The following is a 20,460-nucleotide window of genomic DNA, read 5'->3' on the forward strand; positions in this document are numbered from 1 at the left end:
TAGAAACATACTTAAACGATAATATACAGTATGTCTATTTATTCATTAAGCAGGTTTGTGTTATCTGCCTTGATGTACATTAAATTTATAACTCAACGTTGGCAGATATTCTTTACGTTTTTCAACTAAATCATAACATTTTCAAAGCCCCTTCTTTTGCTTTATTCGAGAAAAAGGAAAGGGCGAAATGATTATGTTTTAAAACATACACCAGTGACAATAAGATGCATCCTTTTTATTTGTAGTTAATGGTGGGTGGGCAAGCTGGGGGAGTTACGGTGCTTGCTCAGTAACTTGTGGAGGGGGAACTAAGTACAGAGAAAGGACATGCACCAGTCCTACACCACAGTACGGGGGAGCGTCCTGTGGGAATGCTTATTCCAGCAGCACATCCTGTAACACTCATCACTGTCCGAGTAAGTATCCAATATAATTATGATATCACATCTTTATAGTATCAGTAGATTCACACTGATAAAAGCTAGAATGCCAGTTAAGTAAAAAACTTTCCTTTAAAAATTGAAATTGTTATATTACTTAACTATAGAAAGATGATATAATATTAGTCCCAAGTCAGATTAACAAGTCCATATCGCTTATCGGTCATAGTTGTCTGGTTGACAAGATGAAAGTCTGATGTTAGTCTAAAGTATCCCACTTTGTGAAGGATAGAGAGGATTTCACTAAATCAAAGTACAGGGCTTTCTCGATTTCGGTTAAGCATCAAATATGATATTACTTTAGATTGGACTCCTACTGTAGAGTTAGTAATATTCTCGCGCGATTAAAATTCGCTATATTCGCAATAAAGATGTCGCGAAATTAGAAACCCAGCCAACATTAGATGAAAATCGGATTAAATACCTGTATAAATGTCTGCATGATTGGGCACCAGTTCGTGAGAAAATAATACAATTGGTCGGGAACTAGCCCATAAAGCGGTACAATCGCGAAAGTTTATCTTAGCGAGATAGACACTGAATTATAGCTATGACAAACGTGATATTGTATATAGTATGGTTTAAGAAGATACAATAAAAAATGTGATATCCTAGGCTGATATCTCACTGCCATGAATTTCTTAAGAAAGACATAGACAACCAACCCGTACCTTGGTATTTTGTAGTCGATGGCGCCTGGTCAAGTTGGGGAAGTTACGGGTCTTGCTCCGTGACGTGTGGAGGAGGCATTAAATATAGACAAAGAACATGTTCTAATCCTACTCCACAGTATGGTGGAGCGTCCTGTGGTAATGCCGATACCAGCAGTGCTACATGTAATACTCACCACTGTCCAAGTAAGTGTCTGTCAAATGCAGTCTCAACAGTACCATTTCATTCCGTGGAGTAGATGAAAAAGCAGTCCAGAAATAATGCATATAGGAGTAATTATATAATTTTTAAAAAATTCTGTAACGGAGAAAGATTAAAAAAAACTAAAAGGACAGGGTTACGTTGTTGTTAAAGTTGAAAGAAACAATGCCAATATGAAGAGCATACTTCTATTTTTCACTGCCGATACTGTTTATTTGCGGCGGCTACTATGCTTTGCGGCAGGTACCACACAGCGTGCTGGCTAATATCCTTTGAGGTGGCTGCTATGCTTTGCGGCAGGTACCACACAGCGTGCTGGCTAATATCCTTTGAGGTGGCTGCTATCTTTCGCGATTTCTGGAATAAATATTATCATAGATTATGACAATCCTGTCCAAAGTTTATTGCAACTGAAAAAAAGTTGGTCAATATTAAAATATTTAAAGTGATCTAACAGTTTGATTGATATTCACAGTTGATGGAGTTTGGGGATCATGGGGTAGTTACACATCATGTTCACTGACTTGTAAGGACTATGGAACTTCCCAGACTGGAACAAAGAGTCGTACTCGTTCCTGTAACAACCCTCCCCCTCAGTACAATGGAGCTGCCTGCCCTGGTTCCGATATGTCAAGCGCTTCCTGTACTACATCGACATATTGCGCAAGTATGTGTTATCAGTAAAATTAATGAGTATTTACATATATTTTTCAAAACTGATAATCCCATGTTTGGCTTGTCATGTGTTCAGCCTCTCACAACCTCAAACATGTATCACTGTCTTGTATTTGGGGTTGTTTTCCTTGAAACTACTCACAGAAACATTTTAACATTTTTCAGAAGGTCTTTATGAAGCAGTAAATCTGACAGGTCACCAAGCTGAATAGTAACACGCTTTGAAAATTAAAACACGTACATGACGCTTTTGCAAATTAGAGATTAGAAAATGAGGAACTCTAAAATTAGAACTCTTTCATATTTTGACATTCGCTTAATTAAAGTTTTTCTCCTACCAACAGTTTAAGCCATTAGAAATACGAATCAGCTATATGATGCTATCTAATTCATTACATGGCTATGCTATATTCAAATAAGCATGTGTTAAATGCCTATTGTATACAGAACCGATCCCCCCCCCCCAAAAAAAGGAAAAGAAAATAGAATAAAAATACGGTAACGAAAACCAATATGCCAAGTATTTAAGCTTGATATACAAATATGCCGAGTATTTAAGCTTGATATACAAATACGTCGAGTATTTAAGCTTGATATACAATTATACTAATGAGAATGTTACCACGTAAACAGTTCATGGTGGCTTTTCTTCTTGGACGACTTGGAGCACGTGTTCCGTGACATGTGCCACTGGTACACAGGAGAGGAGCAGGACCTGTACAAACCCTACCCCCCAGTTTGGCGGAAATGCATGTTCCGGAGATTTCCATCAGACGAAAGGATGTACACTCTCACCTTGCCCAAGTATGTTTATATTGCTTTAAAATCACTATAAGACATAATTGTGTTCAATTTTCTTGTGATTCAATTACATTTTTGGCTCTCGCTTCATTAGGTAGGCATTGTCCTTCCGCTTCCCTTAGTAGCAATGATGTAACCATGTCTGGAATGCTCCACAGCATGCTTGGTGATTTTGTTGCCATAACCCTTGTTCTCATTTGAGAACGTGACAATTCTTAGATTTATATAAAATAGTGGGTGTCACCGATGAGGCAGACAATGCTTAACATTCAGTAACACTTTGTCTTATTCTTGAACTTCTTGAAGGGTTTCCATATATTTGTCTTCTTCATATCTTATCTTTGTTGTATACATTTTTGAGTAAAACGTAATACTTTGTTAACACATCGGTGTTTTCTTTTAGTTGTGTTTAAGTATTTCATATATTCTAAAAATAAACATATGAGAAAAATGCATATATGTAAAATTGATAATTATAAAACTGGAAAGACGTGTGAAAATTACCAATTCAGTTGACGGTGAATGGGCTACCTGGGGAAGCTGGAGCGCTTGTACAGTTACTTGTGGAGGTGGAATCTCTACCAGGACACGCACATGCACTAATCCCGCCCCACAGTATAACGGGGCAGACTGTCCAGGATCCGATACCACTACAATGGATTGCAACACACAAGTTTGTATAAGTAAGTATTGTTTTAGAATTAAACACAGGTTCCTATCCAAAGGTCATACAGTTAAATTCAAGTGAATGGTTGATATGCATAAGATGTTTGCTTTCTCTATGTATTTTGTATTAATAATTAAATCTACAAATATACTCTTTTAATCAAAAGTCGATGGCGCATGGGGTCAATGGGGCAGCTGGAGTCAGTGTACCGTGACCTGCGGTGGCGGCAAACAGTCACGCACACGAGTATGTGACGATCCGATGCCTGCCAATGGTGGTCTGCCTTGTAGTGGTGACTCTTCTGTGTTAGGAGATTGTAACGTCAGATCGTGTCCAGCTGCGGCTGCTGGAGTTTACCAACAGGTAATACTCGCGTGAAAATATAAACGTTTAAAGGTAACAATTTACGCGACGGAAAAGAAAATAAATAAATAGATCAAAATATTTAAGAAAAATCCATAAAGAAATTTCACATGAACATGATCAAATTTGAACTTTATTTCCCTGTCAGCTCTGTCCTACCGGCTGGTTTACCTGCGAGTCTGGAGCAATGAAATGTATCAACAGAGAGTTCCAGTGTGACTGTTTTAATGACTGTGATGACGGAAGTGACGAAACTGCCACTTACGCTGGATGTAGTGGAGCACTTCTGGCTTCCTGTCAAAGTGGCGCGGAAGGTACTTTTATTAATGAAATATAGTTAAGATGATGAAGCTTGCTGCTTTTAAACCTTGTAACATTATTATACTTTCTACTCGCACAGAAGCAGTGAAAAAAATTAGATATTAAGGTTTACATTGTAGTATGCTAAGAGACTACGTATTCCACCCTTCCTTCACATACGGGGTATCAAGTGTTAATACTCTCCCACCGCATTTGAATAGAGAAAGCGTCTTTCAGTGACTCCAATTCGGAATCGAGCAATTTCTTCATTGTCTGAGACAGCCATAGAAGACATTGTAGCTGTTCTATTATCTTTACAAAATTATTGGGATAAAAATAAAGGCAAACAAATACTTTGATGAAATCTAAAATGCAGATTACTGTTAGCGCTATAGGAATGATTTTAAGAGAAAAAAAAATAAAACTCTGGAAAAGATCATACAGGAAAAAGTGGAAGGAACATAACTTGATCACAAATGCCGTAATTTGTGGCAGCAAATTTATTTTGGCCTCCGTAATGTCCTCTTGGTACAAAACTCTGAAGGGAGGGGGCACAATTCGTAGTCACTTACAACCATGTAGAGGGATACAACAGACCTTAATTTTGGGTTCTCCATTTGCAAGGGGTGCCCCACGATTGGACGCTTCTCGCCTTCTCCCAGTGAAATTATCAAGATAATATATGTTTAGGAAATTATTCATACAGATGAAGTGTGTTATTATATTGAATAATACACAGGCCAGGATTGAGGGATTATTGAAATATTATACTTTTCTTTATAGGTCTCGAAAAGACGGGGGCTTCTACATTCTTGCTGGGTGTCGTGACATCACTCATGATCCTGCTACAGCTGTACATTTAGAAACAACTTTACTCTCAAATGCCATGTCTGTTTCACCTTTGGAAGAGTATACAAAAGACTATTGACAAGCTTATTCTACTACCTACAATTTTTGTGAAACCAAACTGTTGTTAAAAAGTAGTGAAATATTATTTTCTGAAGATCGACCCTATTGCATTAGGTTATTTTTGAAGTTATTTTATGACAAATGTATCATACTGTTTACGTATCAAGTCAAACAGTTTATTTAATTTCATTTTCATGACAGTCACTCTGATTTTGTAAGATAATTTTTGATTTGTTCATCCACACAAAAACACAAAATTTCACATCTCTAGGTTATATTATTATTACACTATCAATATAAGTGTCGCTGTTGTGTATTCCGTTTGTGCCAAACGTCAACAAAAAAGTATACTGTTAGTTTTATTTCTTTTACTGTTGTTCATTTCCTTGGTTGCATTGTCACTTTTCTTTTTACATTTAGCCCTCACCTAAATAGCATTACAGCTTGTCGTGATAAATAGAAATATATGTATATATTAATCATCTAGTTTTAATCCTCGTCATGTCAGTTACTATTCATAGTGTGCTACATATATTAAATAAAAAGGGATTTTTCCACATCTTAATATTTTGTGTCTTATCTTTGCCATCCAATTAATGATCGACTTCATTCTAGAAAAACGAATTGGAAAAGGGTTTCATATACATATATATATTGTATAACAAAGTTTTCTTCTCCGATCACGGTGACTGAGATAGCTGATAACGGAAGACGATTACCAGTTAATACTGAGGAACAGGTCCAAAGTTCCTGTATCGTACAGGTAACTAATGCAGTGAATATACTGCATCTCTCTTACTAGTCACAATCATACATATAGTTCAATCGATAATTAACGAGTCGATGCACGTATGTAGCACACAGGTGAAAAACAACCGAATACATCCAGATTGTCTTATCAAGGCAAATGGAATTCCGCATTTACCTGTTTCTCCATGCCAAGTGAACTGTTCTATTTCCCCCTTTACGTTAACGTAATCGGAAGGGCCGTCAAGCTTATTCAAAGGAGCGACGTCCGTAAACATTTATTAACAATAAATCGCTACTAGTTATAACTGACTGAGGGAATTTTTACCACATTTGGTCAAAAGCGTCATTTGAGAGAGCGAAACCAAAATTGTATAATATTTTAACTCTGTGCCGAGGGGTCAAAGGGGCGGTATCAAAAAGGGGAGATTTTGCAGTTCCTTCCAATCTATCTTAATGTTAGGATTTTGTCCAAATTTGGTCTGAGCCATTCTCAGGTGAAGGAAATCCAATCTCTGCTGCTTTGGACAAGAGAGGAGGAGCCCGATAAAGGAAAGATAGAAGTTTCTAAAACCAAATTTTCAGACAAACTATATTTTATCAACCTATCTGCCAAGTATAATGATTGTGGGTCGTTTGACAGTTAATCAGATATCGAAATTTAAAAATAGACCCTAGTGACCTTGAATACGGTTCAAGGTAATTCCGTATCGCAAATATTATGAGGGTTCATATTAGGAACATATCAGGTAAATGCTTTTTCACCTTTTTGTGGAATTTTAAACCAATTTTGCACCTTTGACCTTTAATAAGAGAAAAGGTAACTTTGTTTCGCAAATATTGTCAGAATTCATATTAGGAACCAAAATATAGCTATGTTTCTGGGCCCTTTGGTTAGTCAGAAGAAATAGAATATAAGTCAGGGTCCATTTTTTAGCAGGTTTTGTCATGATTCAGCTAAAATCCATGATTATGCGCCTTTTGGTTAATCAGAAAAAGTCCTGTTAATATTCTAACAATTCGACCTATTTGACTTTGAATATGTGTCAATGCCATTTCTTTTCGCAAACTTTGTCAGAATTCTTTCTTTGAACCAATCAGCTAAATATCTTGCTACGGTGTCATTTGATAAGTTAGAATAAGATTGTAAAGGCTTTTACAAATTCCCTATAACCTTGAATATTAGTCAAGGTTATTTCTGTTAGCAATTTGTCGGGCTTCATCCCATACCCCTACTACTTAAATACTTAAATAAGTCATTTAAATGCAAAAGTTATCAGAGGCCAGACGGACGGACGCCGCGCCACCAGCTCGCATGGACTTTCAGATTATGTGAGCTATCTAACGACAGGTCTTGGTCCTTTAGGGTAGCAGGGATGAGGCCAAACTGAGGAAAGAGAGTAATATCTCTAAAATGCTCGTACTGCCCAATTTGGTGTGAAACATCCTTGGGTAAATGGGACGCATAGATACTATCCCAATTAGGTCAGCGCAGCCTCGATTTAAGATCAACAATAAACTAAACGAAAAGAGTTTCAACAAAATTCGTTCAGAAGCATGCTAGGATAACGAAAACGTTTATTTTTTAATTCCTTGGTCTTTTTGGCCTGGTGCCCGAGGCATGGAGCCCAACTGCGTAAATCTAGCCTCTTCTTAAAATCCCTTCTCCATCTAGGCAATGACATTCAAGCTTTGTCCGAAGCAATCAATCTACTGGCAGTCCTTTCCTGATTAAGTTCCCGAATTGGAATTCATCCAGGAACTACTGTCGGCAAGGCAAGTTTATGGCGAAGAGAAATCTCCCCGATCAACATTGAATAGAGACAATTTTAAATCATATTTCATGGAAGTTATTTTTTTTTAAATATTCTGTGTTCTGAATGTATTTGTCCTTCAGTCTTTATTCCTTTTTTTATTTCAAAAAGCCAAGCTACTACATCGCTTTATAACTGTAACCGACCTGCTCTTCTAGTTATCCAGCCGCTTGATATGTCCTTTATATTATCTGTTTGTGGTGTAATAAACAGCTGAATATCTTTCTTCTTGTGGTCATAGCACTTAGAAAAGTTCACGGCGTTTTAACGGCAAAATTTAACAAAAGATACTCAAAAGATATTGGCGCCCACAATCTGTTGTTTCTTTGTTGTTCTTTAAAAGTTCGATCTTGTCACATAGTATCTCTCCTTTCCATTTGTTTTTATACTTAAAATGAAACAAGCAAATTCCTCATAAGAAATAGCCAAATTCAAGATGGCCGCGAGTTTTTTTTCTTTTTTCTTTTTAAGGACAAAATAAGGAACCAAATACCACCTTAATAGGACATTCGAGAAAGATCCACTGCTTCTCAAGAAACAGCGATAACAAACTTTCTTAGTCAAAATCCGAGATGGCCACTTTTGTTATAAATTCGGAACACTGTTATATCAGGTTTTCATAACAATGTGTATATTTGTATTAGCAGAGTATTACTTATCATAATTATTTTAAATGAAAGAAAAAACCCATGGATCAATTTTAAATGTTTGTATAATGTAAGCGGACATTTTTGTGTTTACAAAACAGAGACAAAATATATTTTTGTCCCACCATGAAAATACGAATCGTAAGTAGAAAAAGACGACCAATAATTAAATACATGGAATGTTCTTTCAAAATTTGATAAAATTACAAAGTATTCGATATCAAATTGATTGAATTTTAAATACATGATCAGATTAAAAAATTACAGTTCTAAATATGGAGCGGCCTGATATAACAGAGGTGCTTTATCCATAATTCGCTAACTGAGCGGAACTCTATCAGGTCGAGAATTTGATATTGTTTATGACATGTATTGTCGCGAAAGCTTAATCGTTATTAATAGTGCTTGGTTAATTCATTGTATTAGGCTAGGATTAACGGTATATTACACTAATCCTGAAACAAGTTGGTGTAATCTGTCTGTAATTCCGGTATATAACCCTGGCCCAGTTGTCCATAGCTTAAAGTACAGGCAATATATCCGGAATTTAGGTCAGTGTACATTTAGAGTACCTCATATGTTAAGGTTGAGTGTGCTGGCGATTTTCTAGATTAAAACTTATATAAGGGTTCAATATCTCCCAAACATCTTTCTTATATACCACATATTTAAGCAACGTGTATCGGTAGAAGGACTGTCTAATGCGTTATAATCACTTTTAGTTTCATAACTCCACTAAAGGTTTACTAGATATTTCCAAAAACGATAAAAAAACCAAGATAAAACTTCCAAACCATTACGATATGATTTAAATTGTCAATTTCTTGGACCTAATTTTTGTGTTCGTTTCTTTCCTTTTAAAGGATACAGAACAAGGAAGATGATCAAAATAAACACCATCAAATTCATAATTGTAACAGTTGGAGCAAAATAGACAAAATGGTCCAAAGGCCTTAACGGTCAGCTGGCTATATAGACCTTTATATGAAAGATGTTAAAGCTGTTTATTATTCTTCACATATTTAACGCCTGAGACCTTGAAAGTAGATCAAGGTCTACCATTTAAAAAACCTGATATCCCTTCATCCTAGCATGTTACAGGCCCAATATCATCACTCTTGTCCTTTTGGTTATTGAAAAATTGAATGTTTACGCACGGCGTACCACGACGGACCAAAAGATGTATTTGTCACAGCAAAATCAGAACACGACTACAAATAAACATTTAGGGCACGGTTACAAATAAACATTCAGAACACGGCTACAAATAAACATTCAGAACACGGCTACAAATAAACATTCCGCACATGGTTATGCACTATACACCAGCGTGCCAGGACAATCTTGATATTTTTTCTATTTTCTATGGCGTCCTCCTGATGCTCGTGTTTGCAATGACCATGTAATTGGTGACTTCTGAATCCTTCTTTGCAACTAGATCTGCAAACAAGGGAACCTTAGATCTAATCAGGTTATCAATGACCTTCTTGAGCTAAGCCATTTCCTTTCTGCTGGTACTCCAACCAACACAGGCATAGATGTAGACCATCTCAGAGATGAAGAATTCAAAGCATGGACTGGTAACATACTTGAACAAATGCAGCAAATCCATAGCATTTGCTCATCACACATTAATAGAGGATCATGGTCCTCTACATTCCATGCTTTGTTTCTTTTCTGGGTTAAACTGAAGACAATATTTCATGATCTCAACTTGGTGTTTTATGTGGTCTGAAAAAATAACAACAAAAAAACAGTATGTGTCTCGCATATTTCATAGTGTCTTAAAAGCCTTGAGCCAGACCATTGTGCCCCGTTCCCTTGGTTCAAGACACATTACCCACGAGGACGCTAAGTGCCACAGCATTGCCTTTACAAGATATTTCTACGGGGACAAAGTATCCGTAATACTTGATGGAACCTATATTTATGTCCAAAAAAGTGCTGATCACTCCCTTCAAAGATCCTCATACTGTGGGCAAAGAAGCGCAACTATGTTAAATCCATATGCATTGTCTTTCCAGATGGTTATGTACTAGACACTATTGGGGCTTTTTATGGCAATGAATATGGTGTAAATATTTTGATAAAAATTCTTGGAACAGTTGAGAACCTGACCTTGTGGCTCAGTGAAGATGACAATGTGATTGTTGACCGGAGCAATAGGGATGTGTTGGAGACACAGCATGATACTCTTACTGCCAATGAGGACCGCCAGTGTACTAAGTCAAGATCGGTTGTGGAGAGCTACCATGGTCGACTGAAACAGTAGAAACTGTTTAGAGAACAACTCAGCTGACAAAAACTTCCTTAGTGTCATAGAGGAACTGGATAAAGTAGTTATTGTTTCCTTGAATGCTGTACGTGGACCAATTTGTGTGTCCACACCAGAGAGGGACTTGAGAGACCGTCGTCTTGCGAATACAATCCCGTTTGGCTCTGCCCAACACCTTGGCCTCAAGTGTTGCAGATGAACCTGACCTTTCTAGCCGTAACAAGGCCAACTGGGTGAAACTTGATGCCTGTTCAATAGTTTACAGTACTGAATATGGAATATTTAGAAACAGTAACCTGCGGATCATACTAGTTGAAAGTAGCACCCAGATATATTGCTGAGCATCTGACTCCTATAGAAGACTTGGAAGTTTGGGTCTATCAGCATGATGAAAATCTTCTCCGAGGCCAAATCCATTCAAGGCGCAAATCACAGTCAAAATACAATGTTTGGATTGCGTTTGAAATAAATGATCAAGATGACCATGTAAAAATTACTACTGTGTCTGTCCAACGGACAAGCGAACCGTTGGAATGTGTGCACATGTCGCGTGCATTTTGTATTTCTTGGGCCATGTTCAGCATCAAGATCAATCTAACCTAGTTCATGTAACACTCAAGTTCAAACGAGCAATCACTTGAGCAGTTCTGCTATACTAAAACGCAACGTAATGTGCTGCAAACTGCAACTGTTCTATCTCTTATTAGCTTCTCAAAGTGTCACAAATTATGGATCGAAAGGCAAAGGCAAAAACCGCCACTATTACTGTACATAATTTATCTAATAAGGTCACTTTATCGACCTTCATCAAAAGATTTGTATAAAGCTGCTAACTAAATCTACAAATTGTGAAACTTGCACAAAAATGTCTTTATTTTAACTAATTTCATTTGTGTGGCCTTGAACAGAGTTCAAGTTCAGCAATGTTAACCAAACTGATACAAATTGACATGAACAACCACCTTGTCAAATAGCAAGACTTGCAGACTTTTGGTTATCAAGCTGTCACTATTTAACAAAAATGAAAAAAACAAATGAGTGTTTCTTGTTTTTTTAAGCAAATGTGTAAAATGACAAATTTACCGGTTTTCCTTTTTCCAAGAATCCTCCTTTTGAAAGAAAGATATCATCTGTGGCCAACTTTAAAGCAAGTATGAAAAATAGACTGGTTTCGGAAGTATGAAAATTGAAGTTTCCAAAACAGTGCTTTTCTCAAAAGTAATGGCTTTTTATCTGAATTTTGACTGCATTTTCAACTTAAAAGAAGCGTTTCTCGTGTGATTTGTGGTATCAAAATGTTGGTTGGTACAATGTGCACACATTAATGACATAATTGTATTGGAATTAACTCATAATAATGCACTAGAAGGAATTACATAACAACTGCTTAGTCAAGGAACTCCCATTTTATAAGAAATCAATTCCGAGAATAACTTTTCCATATTTAAGCTTCTGATACCCATATCTGTTTATGGTATCATGTTTTGAAATTCCAAGCTAATGTTAAATTCCCATATATGTTGACCCCGCCTTTCTGTGGACGGAATACAACTGACCTCTGTTCAGTGAAGTTGCAGTCTTTACTACAAGTAGACCCGATTTTAATATGACCTTGGCTGCTTACTTAGTGACAAAACCAGCAATGCAAAACCATCATCTGCGATATATCATATAGAAGCAGAGTAAAATAAGAGTTCCATTTTAATAAACATTAACCTTCACTGGAAAAGTTAAATTGATGTATGTAAATATATTTCTCGGCCATCCAAACTCTTCTTACAAAATATTTCTTTCAATTTTATATAAAAAACATTCACATCTGAAGATGGTTATGCTTTATTCAATAAAATCATAATTCAACAGTCCATTGCATTTTGTATGTTTTGAGTAAAGAATAAGACTTTTCCCTTAAAACATTAAACAGCAGAAAGCAGGGACTGTCAGTCAAAATATTTTCTCTACGTAGGCATTTAAAATACTATATATATAGCACTTGAAACAAGACAATGTGGAAATAATCAGCAGGTTGAAAGTGGTGTATGCACCGTTCTAGAGTACATGAGAATACAGTCTGTTTGTGGTGTATGTACTGTTCTAGAGTATGTTAGAATACAGTCTGTGGTGTATGCGCTGTTCTAGAGTACATGAGAATATAGTCTGTTTTTGGTGTATGCACTGTTCTAGAGTACATGAGAATATAGTCTGTTTGTGGTGTATGCACCGTTCTAGAGTACGTGAGAATATAGTCTGTTTGTGGTGTATGCACCGTTCTAGAGTACATGAGAATACAGTCTGTATGTGGTGTATGTACCGTTCTAAAATACGTGAGAATATAGTCTGTTTGTGGTGTATGCACCGTTCTAGAGTACGTGAGAATATAGGCTGTTTGTGGTGTATGCACCGTTCTAAAGTACGTGAGAATACAGTCTGTTTTTGGTGTATGCACTGTTCTAGAGTACATGAGAATATAGTCTGTTTGTGATGTATGTACCGTTCTAGAGTACATGAGAATATAGTCTGTTTGTGGTGTATGCACCGTTCTAGAGTACGTGAGGATATAGTCTGTTTTTGGTGTATGCTCTGTTCTAGAGTACATGAGAATATAGTTTGTTTTTGGTGTATGCACTGTTCTAGAGTACGTGAGGATATAGTCTGTTTGTAGTGTATGCACTGTTCTAGAGTACATGAGAATATGGTGTTTTTTGGTGTGTGTACTGTTTTAGATGCAAATTAAAACAAGTTTTAATGTTATTTATACAGGCTGATTGTGTTTATATGTAAGGATTCTATTATTAGCGGAAGGAGGTAATTTGGGGTTGGAGTAAGGTGGTCAAACTGTCGCCCGCGCGCACTAATTCGGTGGCTATTTTTAGACCGCTATAAATATAAATGACGCAGCATTTTCTATTCAGAAGCTGACAGCAGAATATGGCGGAACAAGGTTCGTACGGTCAAGGCCAGTTTATTCAATTTATATTAGCTATTTATATCATTGGAAAACTAAAACATTTTCATACAATTTTAGTGTTCTTGACTGTAGCGAATGTTTTATGATGTCGTCAGTTGTCGTTTTGGGTCATAGCTTTATTCGTCGTTTGGACTTGAGCCTTAAGGGTTCATGGACAAATCTAGGTTTTGACCCTGAGCAGTTACACGTATTGTGTCTTGGTAAAAGTGGCGGAAAAATTCCCAATATCTACGCTCGTGGTTTTACTGATGCTATTCAGCAAGCTAAGCCTTCTGTAGTTCTATTACAAATTGGAGGAAATGATTTGGATTGTGCTGACATTGAACGGGTGAAGGACACTATCGTTACTGACCTATTTTCGATAGCAGAGTGGTTAGTGCACGGTTTTGATATTCAGCGTGTTGGGTTTCTACAGTTGTTTTATCGCCAGAAAATTAGAGTGACACCTGTGTCAGTGTATAATGCCTCAGTAGATTGGGTGAATTCGACGCTAAAGCAGAGTTGTGCTGTTTCAAATGTTTGTTTCTATTGGCGGCATAAGGGCCTTAAAGATGGCGTCTCGGAAAATCTGTGTAGGGATGGTGTACACTTGTCTGATAAGGGTATGCGCAAGTACATCTACTCCGTGCGGGGAGCAGCTCTACAGGGTGTGCGATTGGCCGGAACAGGCACGTGACCAAATTTCCTATCTATAAAAGGTAAGGTCATGAATATTCATGAACTTCTGGTTTGTTTACTTGTACATCTCTTTCGGAATATATTGAGATAGCAATGACGTCAGGCGGTAGTCTACTCATGCGTGGTAACACTTTTGCACACGGGTATTTCCGCCCAGCTGTAGTGTGTAAACAATTCGTTATTGTTATTTTGGTCATTATATGTAACTTGTTTTCATGAGAGTTAATGCGTGTCAGCGATACATTGTTAGATCGAACTGATGAGCTTATGCAATGGATAGGTCATCATGCATTTGATATGTTCAATACTATGTTTTGTTGAAGTTTCCTGGGTGAATTGGGCTCGGTTAACGTCGAGTATTATCCTGTACACGGGCGCGTTCTTTGAGGTCTCTCTATGCGAGATATTTACATGATGTGAGTTCACAAAGTTAGTCCGATAAGCTGTTAGCTGGTTATGGCTGTCGTTTGTTTACAATTGATTACGGTTATTTTAGAAGCGAATTGTTACTATGTATGCGTTGGGACATATTTATACAACATGTAAGTTGATGACTTGTTGTTATTCTTTAAACACACGAGTTTATGTATTTGTTTCACCACACGTGATTTCATGTGTGCGTGTTTTTGTGTTATTCAACCTTAAGAATAATTACGCATGAGTTGATGTGTTTATCGACAAGTTTTACTATATATTGCGGGTGAAACGCGTTTCATTATTGAAATAGTAGTGACTATTGGTTCCCATTGTATTGCTGTCGGTTATACACACAGGTGTTGTCATAGTGATCATTTGATTATTGATATTGAGTTCATGTGTGTATGTTTGTGTCTGACTAATGACACGTGAGTTCATGTGTCTGTTTCACCACACGTGAGTTCATGTGTTTGTGTCTGATTATTGGCACGTGAGTTCATGTGTCTGTATCACTACACGTGAGTTCATGTGTGTGTGTTTGTGTCTGATAATTGACACGTGAGTTCATGTGTCTATTTCACCATACAATGGTTTATGTGTGCGTGTTTGTGTCTGATTATTGACATGTGAGTTCATGTGTCTGTTTCAACACACATGTATTCATGTGTTTGTTTTTATCATACCAGGTTTAAAAAATTTCTTCATAGTTTATTCACATTCATGAAAGCAAGTTTTGTTGGATCCGTTCTTACCTTAATATATGAGTTACACATTTGATTAACCCATAATTTGTTTTCCCAGATACGTCTTGATTATTAATTTACAGATCACGAGTCCACTCCGAGGCGGAGGACAAGACGGAGGGCTGCCCTCCAACATAGTTTATTGGGCAGTAGACGAAGATCATCAAATTCCCCACCGCAATTCAACGACAGAACTGCTGGTTCCTTAACACCGACAATTGATAATTCCGATAACACAACCACACAAGCCTCCAGGCCTGCACCAGAGTGTCCCGTCCCTGCCATCCCACCTACTCGGAATATTGTTCGGGAGCTATTTGATATGATGAAGGCAGAGGGTTATTTAGTACCATCTACTGTCCACCCTGCTAGAATCTCGGAAACTTCTCAGCCAGCAGCTGCCCTCCAACAGGACGCAAACCTCAATGGGAATGTGATATCCCAAGGGGTCCGTCAGCCTGGACCAGCAGCAGCAACAGGGTCACCAGCTACTCCAGCCACTGATTTTGTTTTTTATGATCCAAATATTCATACAGCCCGTTCCGGTTCACTGGCTGCAGCTTCTGTGAACTTTTCGGATGGGGGATGATTTTGCGTCACTTTTGCTTTACCTTATTTATGCATAAGTTTTGCAGAAATTGTGGCAGATTATGAGCCCCATCTAAGACTTGTTCGGTAAATTTTAAATGATAAACTTTGAACTAAATAACAAATGTCGTTTACTATAATAAACGGCCAGATTCAATTCACATCTTGCTTTCTAGTTGTTATTTCTATGACGGTCTTACTATCTTGCCATGGTGGAGGTCCGGTATAAATGCAAATTAAACAAGTTTTAATGTTATTTATACAGGCTGATTGTGTTTATATGTAAGGATTCTATTATTAGCGGAAGGAGGTAATTTGGGGTTGGAGCAAGGTGGTCCAACTGTCGCCCGCGCGCACTAATTCGGTGGCTATTTTTAGACCGCTATAAATATAAATGACGCAGCATTTTCTATTCAGAAGCTGACAGCAGAATATGGCGGAACAAGGTTCGTACGGTCAAGGCCAGTTTATTTAATTTATATTAGTCTATTTATAGAATTGGAAAACTAAAACATTTTCATACAATTTTAGCCCACCACCATTCCCTACTTTCCTCCGTTCCTTTTTTAAGTTTTATCTCTTGTTTATTGTTCTTTCAAGGCCTGTTATATTTGTTCCAAACTTGGTTGATGAGATCTTTTCATTAGTTTCAATCTTACATCAAATATGTATAGGAAGTATCCTTCATAAAATTGTTCCAAGCGTTTTATGCTTATGTACATGACTCGTCATATCCACTCTGTTAAGTTTGTGTAATTTCATAAAGTCATTACCTAAGTTGTTGATTAGGTTACTCAGAGATGTATATATATATATACATACGTCTCTGGGTTACGGAACTTGTACCATCCAATAATTCACAATTGATGGTAATTTTCTTACCCTGGAGTATAGCATCCAGGTATGTCATGTACTTGTTACATGCTGTAAAATTTTCCTTCTTTAAATTTCATATCTGATAAATTTGTACGATGTTTGTTTTACTTAACTTGAGCTGTACTGTCTTATGTTTATGTATGATGTCAAATTTTCCTTCTATGATTGGGTATATTTATGTATGATGTGGTGGCAGATTATGAGCCCCATCTAAGTCTTGTTCGGTAAATTTTAAATGATAAACTTTGAACTAAATAACAAATGTCGTTTACTATAATAAACGGCCAGATTCAATTCACATCTTGTGTTCTAGTTGTTATTTCTATGACGGTCTTACTATCTTGCCATGGTGGAGGTCCGGTATAAAGTATGTTAGAATACAGTCTGTTTGTGGTATGTGCACTGTTCTAGAGTTCTTCAGAATATAGTTTGTTTTTGGTGTATGTACCGTTCTAGAGTACATGAGAATATAGTCTGTTTTTGGTGTATGCACCGTTCTAGAGTACGTGAGAATATAGTCTGTTTGTAGTGTATGCACCGTTCTAGAGTACGTGAGGATATAGTCTGTTTGTGGTGTATGCACCGTTCTAGAGTACATGAGGATATAGTCTGTTTGTGGTGTATGTACTTGTTGTGTATAAGATAATCCGGCTCCGGATGTTAGTGTGGCCCGTGTGGGGCATTGTGGGATATTGTTAATAAACCGCCATATTGCAAATCACATGGTGTTGTGTTAGTATGCGGGGCTAAACCCCAAACATTACATTGGCGACGAGGTAAACGGTGGCCTGGGAAAATGACCGCTGCATTTGGTAACATAGAAACCTATGAAGAATCCGGCGAGTCATGGGAGCACTACACGGAACGTCTAATTCAGTACTTTGTCGCGAACGGCGTTACTGAGGAAGCAGACGACCGGATACGACGACGAGCAATATTGCTTAGCGTATGTGGGCCATGAATATATAAACTTATGAGTGACTTGTTAGCTCCAGTGAAACCCAGTGAGAAATCTTTTACGGATCTGGTACAGATAGTGCAAAACCACTATGCACCCAGATCATCAGTAGGGAGGTCGGAGACAGTCATTTACAGGCTTACTACGTTCTGTTGGAGCAAAAAACCCCATTTTTTCGGGTTTTTCAAACTAAAATTAAAATATCAAATAAGCGTATTTGGGGGATAAAAATATATCAAATTAAAGTTCAAGAATTACATTTTCTTATTTTGGTAATTAATTGGTAATAAAATATAAATTCCTACCATTGCATGGCGTCCGAAGTGAAGTCGTTTCCCAAAATTCGGCCGCCATTTTGATTTATGTGTCAACAAGTTTGCCAAGTTAAGAATTAAATCCGCTGACTATTACTGGACCGATTTTTTACCATTGATGTCTTCAAATTTAGGAAAAATAGTCTAGTGTTTGAAACTGGGTGATCCCTTTTGAAAAATTATGGGGATCGCACTGTAAAAAATCTAAATTTGCAAAACAGTGTTTTTCTACCGTGATATCACTTCGCCGCGAACAGGGATCAGTCGGATTTTTGTAGCCTGGACCTTCATCTAGCGATTGGTAACCAAGGTTTCCACAAAAACACAAGAGCAGCCAGCGGAAATCCTTGGATATTTGAATGACTTTGTCACAATTTTTTGTTCGTATGAGTTATCGAACTTTGCTGCTGCTGCAGGCCGGGTGCAAATCCTCCGCCATATTGATTAGACGTTGCTAACGACTCTACATCAAAAATGGAATCATCTGACGCATTCTTACTTAGTTTGACGGACACAACGACTAACAACGATGGACCTAGGCCACGGAGGCCAATCACGAATGGTAAGTGATGAAATAACCTCTTAAACTTAGCTGAATTCCTTCTGTAAATTCACGGTCAATTTAAAACAGGCCGTAAAAATTTGTTTTATAATCCCTTCTTTATGTTTAATGTGTTTCTAACACTTCAATTGTAAAAATAACTAAACTTTAATTCGGCAATTTTCTCTCAGGTGCTCATAAACCCACAAAAAAAGAGTATACATATTAATGAAGTAAATTCTCCCAACCCGGTAAAGAAGATTGACCAATGGGGCACGTTCATGAAGTCAGTATATCCATTCGGAACATTTTGGGGTTTATATATTAAATATCAAAGAAAACATTCGATTTTCTTCAGGATTTATATAAAAGTATGTTCTAGAACAAAATTTCAAAAGGAAAAAAGGTGGGAATAGTTGCTGTGGTTAAGAAAAATATGTTTGAGGGCATAAAAAACATTTTCTGAACACAGAACCGTGTTTTATGTCTTGAGTCTTGTTAAGACACATATACAAATTATTTTCCTTGAAATAAATGGATGAAAATTTGATGAGAAAACAATTTTCTCTGTAAAATATCATGATTATACTCTCTCCTAACTAGCCTGTTCTTCTTAACTCAGAAAGTTGATTTTGGTCTATATCTTTGTTGTTAAATTCCTTCTGAATGTAGGAAATGCCCTTCTTCATCAATGCAAGGGGGTATTGTTGAAGTGACAGAAAGTTTTTTTTTTTTTTTTGTTTTGTTGAAATTCTTTGTTTTTAATTGTTTTGCTAATTAATGACACTTTTTAAAATCTCTTTTATTAATTTAAGTTTATTTTACCTTATTTTGGTTTCTTTTTAATTTGTCATATTTTTCAGAGGAAGAAGAATAATTGTGACTTATTTCATTCCATTTTTAGTTTAAAAAGATCTTTTTCTTTAAAAAAATATCCTTATTCTTATTTTGATTTATTTTCTTTTTAGTTTGTTTACAGACTCTGATACACTGATTTTCATTTTAATTTTTGGTAAGTATGATAAGTTTTATTTACATTCCAATACACTTTTTTTATTTGCAGTTTGGTAAGTATGTGATAAATTGTTTTTACCTTTTTTCAATACTGTCACTGAATTAATTAGATAACAATTTTTATTACTGTTAAATCTTAACATTGATGTTTATTTCAATGTAAGAAAAGTGACAGAGACCCTATAAGGAAGAAACTTTATTCCTGAGTGGACAGAATTTAATTTTTATTGGTCTTGTCAACTTTTAAGTGTTTCAGGTGCAAATTTAGATTTTAAGTTTGGGGAAGTATTACATTTCATATAAGTCTCTCAAACCAAAGTTGTTAAAAGAATACATGTAGAACTTGAATCATGTTATTAATTAGTATTAAATGTTTACAAAATAAACTTTCCCAGAATACTTTTTTGACATTTCAATTCATTTTACAGGTGGAATGAAGAGTATATTGGACTATGCCCAGAGGAAAGTGTCGTGTGATGTGTCTGTCATGTTGCCAGACCTTCACCAGTTGGTAAGTATGGTAGACAGTGAAGCCACCATTCCTGTCTACCAATACCTTAATGACTACCTCCAAAAGGTAGATTCTTCTCTTCTTTTTCAGGATTGTTCTTTGTTGTATCCGGACACCAAGACCATTGAGGAGTTAGAGTATTTACCAGAATGTAAGGCAGCAGGGTTGACCGAGGTTGATCTCATCACTATGAGAGCTGTGAGGGGTATACCAGGCAGCCTGATGACCAAGGGACTGCTAGTTGAAATACAGCAGTACCTGGGTAAGTATTTTACAGATAATTGGAAGGGTAAGTTTTATGAAGTGGTTAAGGCTCTTTTTCAGGTTAACAAGATGACAGA

At 36.8% G+C, this 20,460-nt stretch overlaps 1 protein-coding gene across 1 annotated transcript in view; it reads left to right on the top strand.

Annotated features, from left to right (window-relative positions):
- The window catches only part of LOC132551155 (uncharacterized), a 44,393-nt gene extending 33,885 nt beyond the window's left edge, over window positions 1-10,508 (top strand). Inside the window, exons 24-31 of the mRNA XM_060215267.1 lie at window positions 246-416; window positions 1,127-1,297; window positions 1,789-1,980; window positions 2,622-2,792; window positions 3,302-3,472; window positions 3,623-3,819; window positions 3,968-4,133; window positions 10,261-10,508. Of these exons, the coding sequence (XP_060071250.1) occupies window positions 246-416; window positions 1,127-1,297; window positions 1,789-1,980; window positions 2,622-2,792; window positions 3,302-3,472; window positions 3,623-3,819; window positions 3,968-4,133; window positions 10,261-10,508 (1,487 nt within the window). The remainder of the gene's footprint in view (window positions 1-245; window positions 417-1,126; window positions 1,298-1,788; window positions 1,981-2,621; window positions 2,793-3,301; window positions 3,473-3,622; window positions 3,820-3,967; window positions 4,134-10,260) is intronic.
- The last annotated feature ends 9,952 nt before the right edge of the window (window positions 10,509-20,460 follow it).

Source organism: Ylistrum balloti, unplaced genomic scaffold, assembly GCF_031769215.1.
Source record: "Ylistrum balloti isolate Yb309-2 unplaced genomic scaffold, AGI_CSIRO_Ybal_v1 Utg370182, whole genome shotgun sequence".
NCBI classification, from domain to species: domain Eukaryota; kingdom Metazoa; phylum Mollusca; class Bivalvia; order Pectinida; family Pectinidae; genus Ylistrum; species Ylistrum balloti.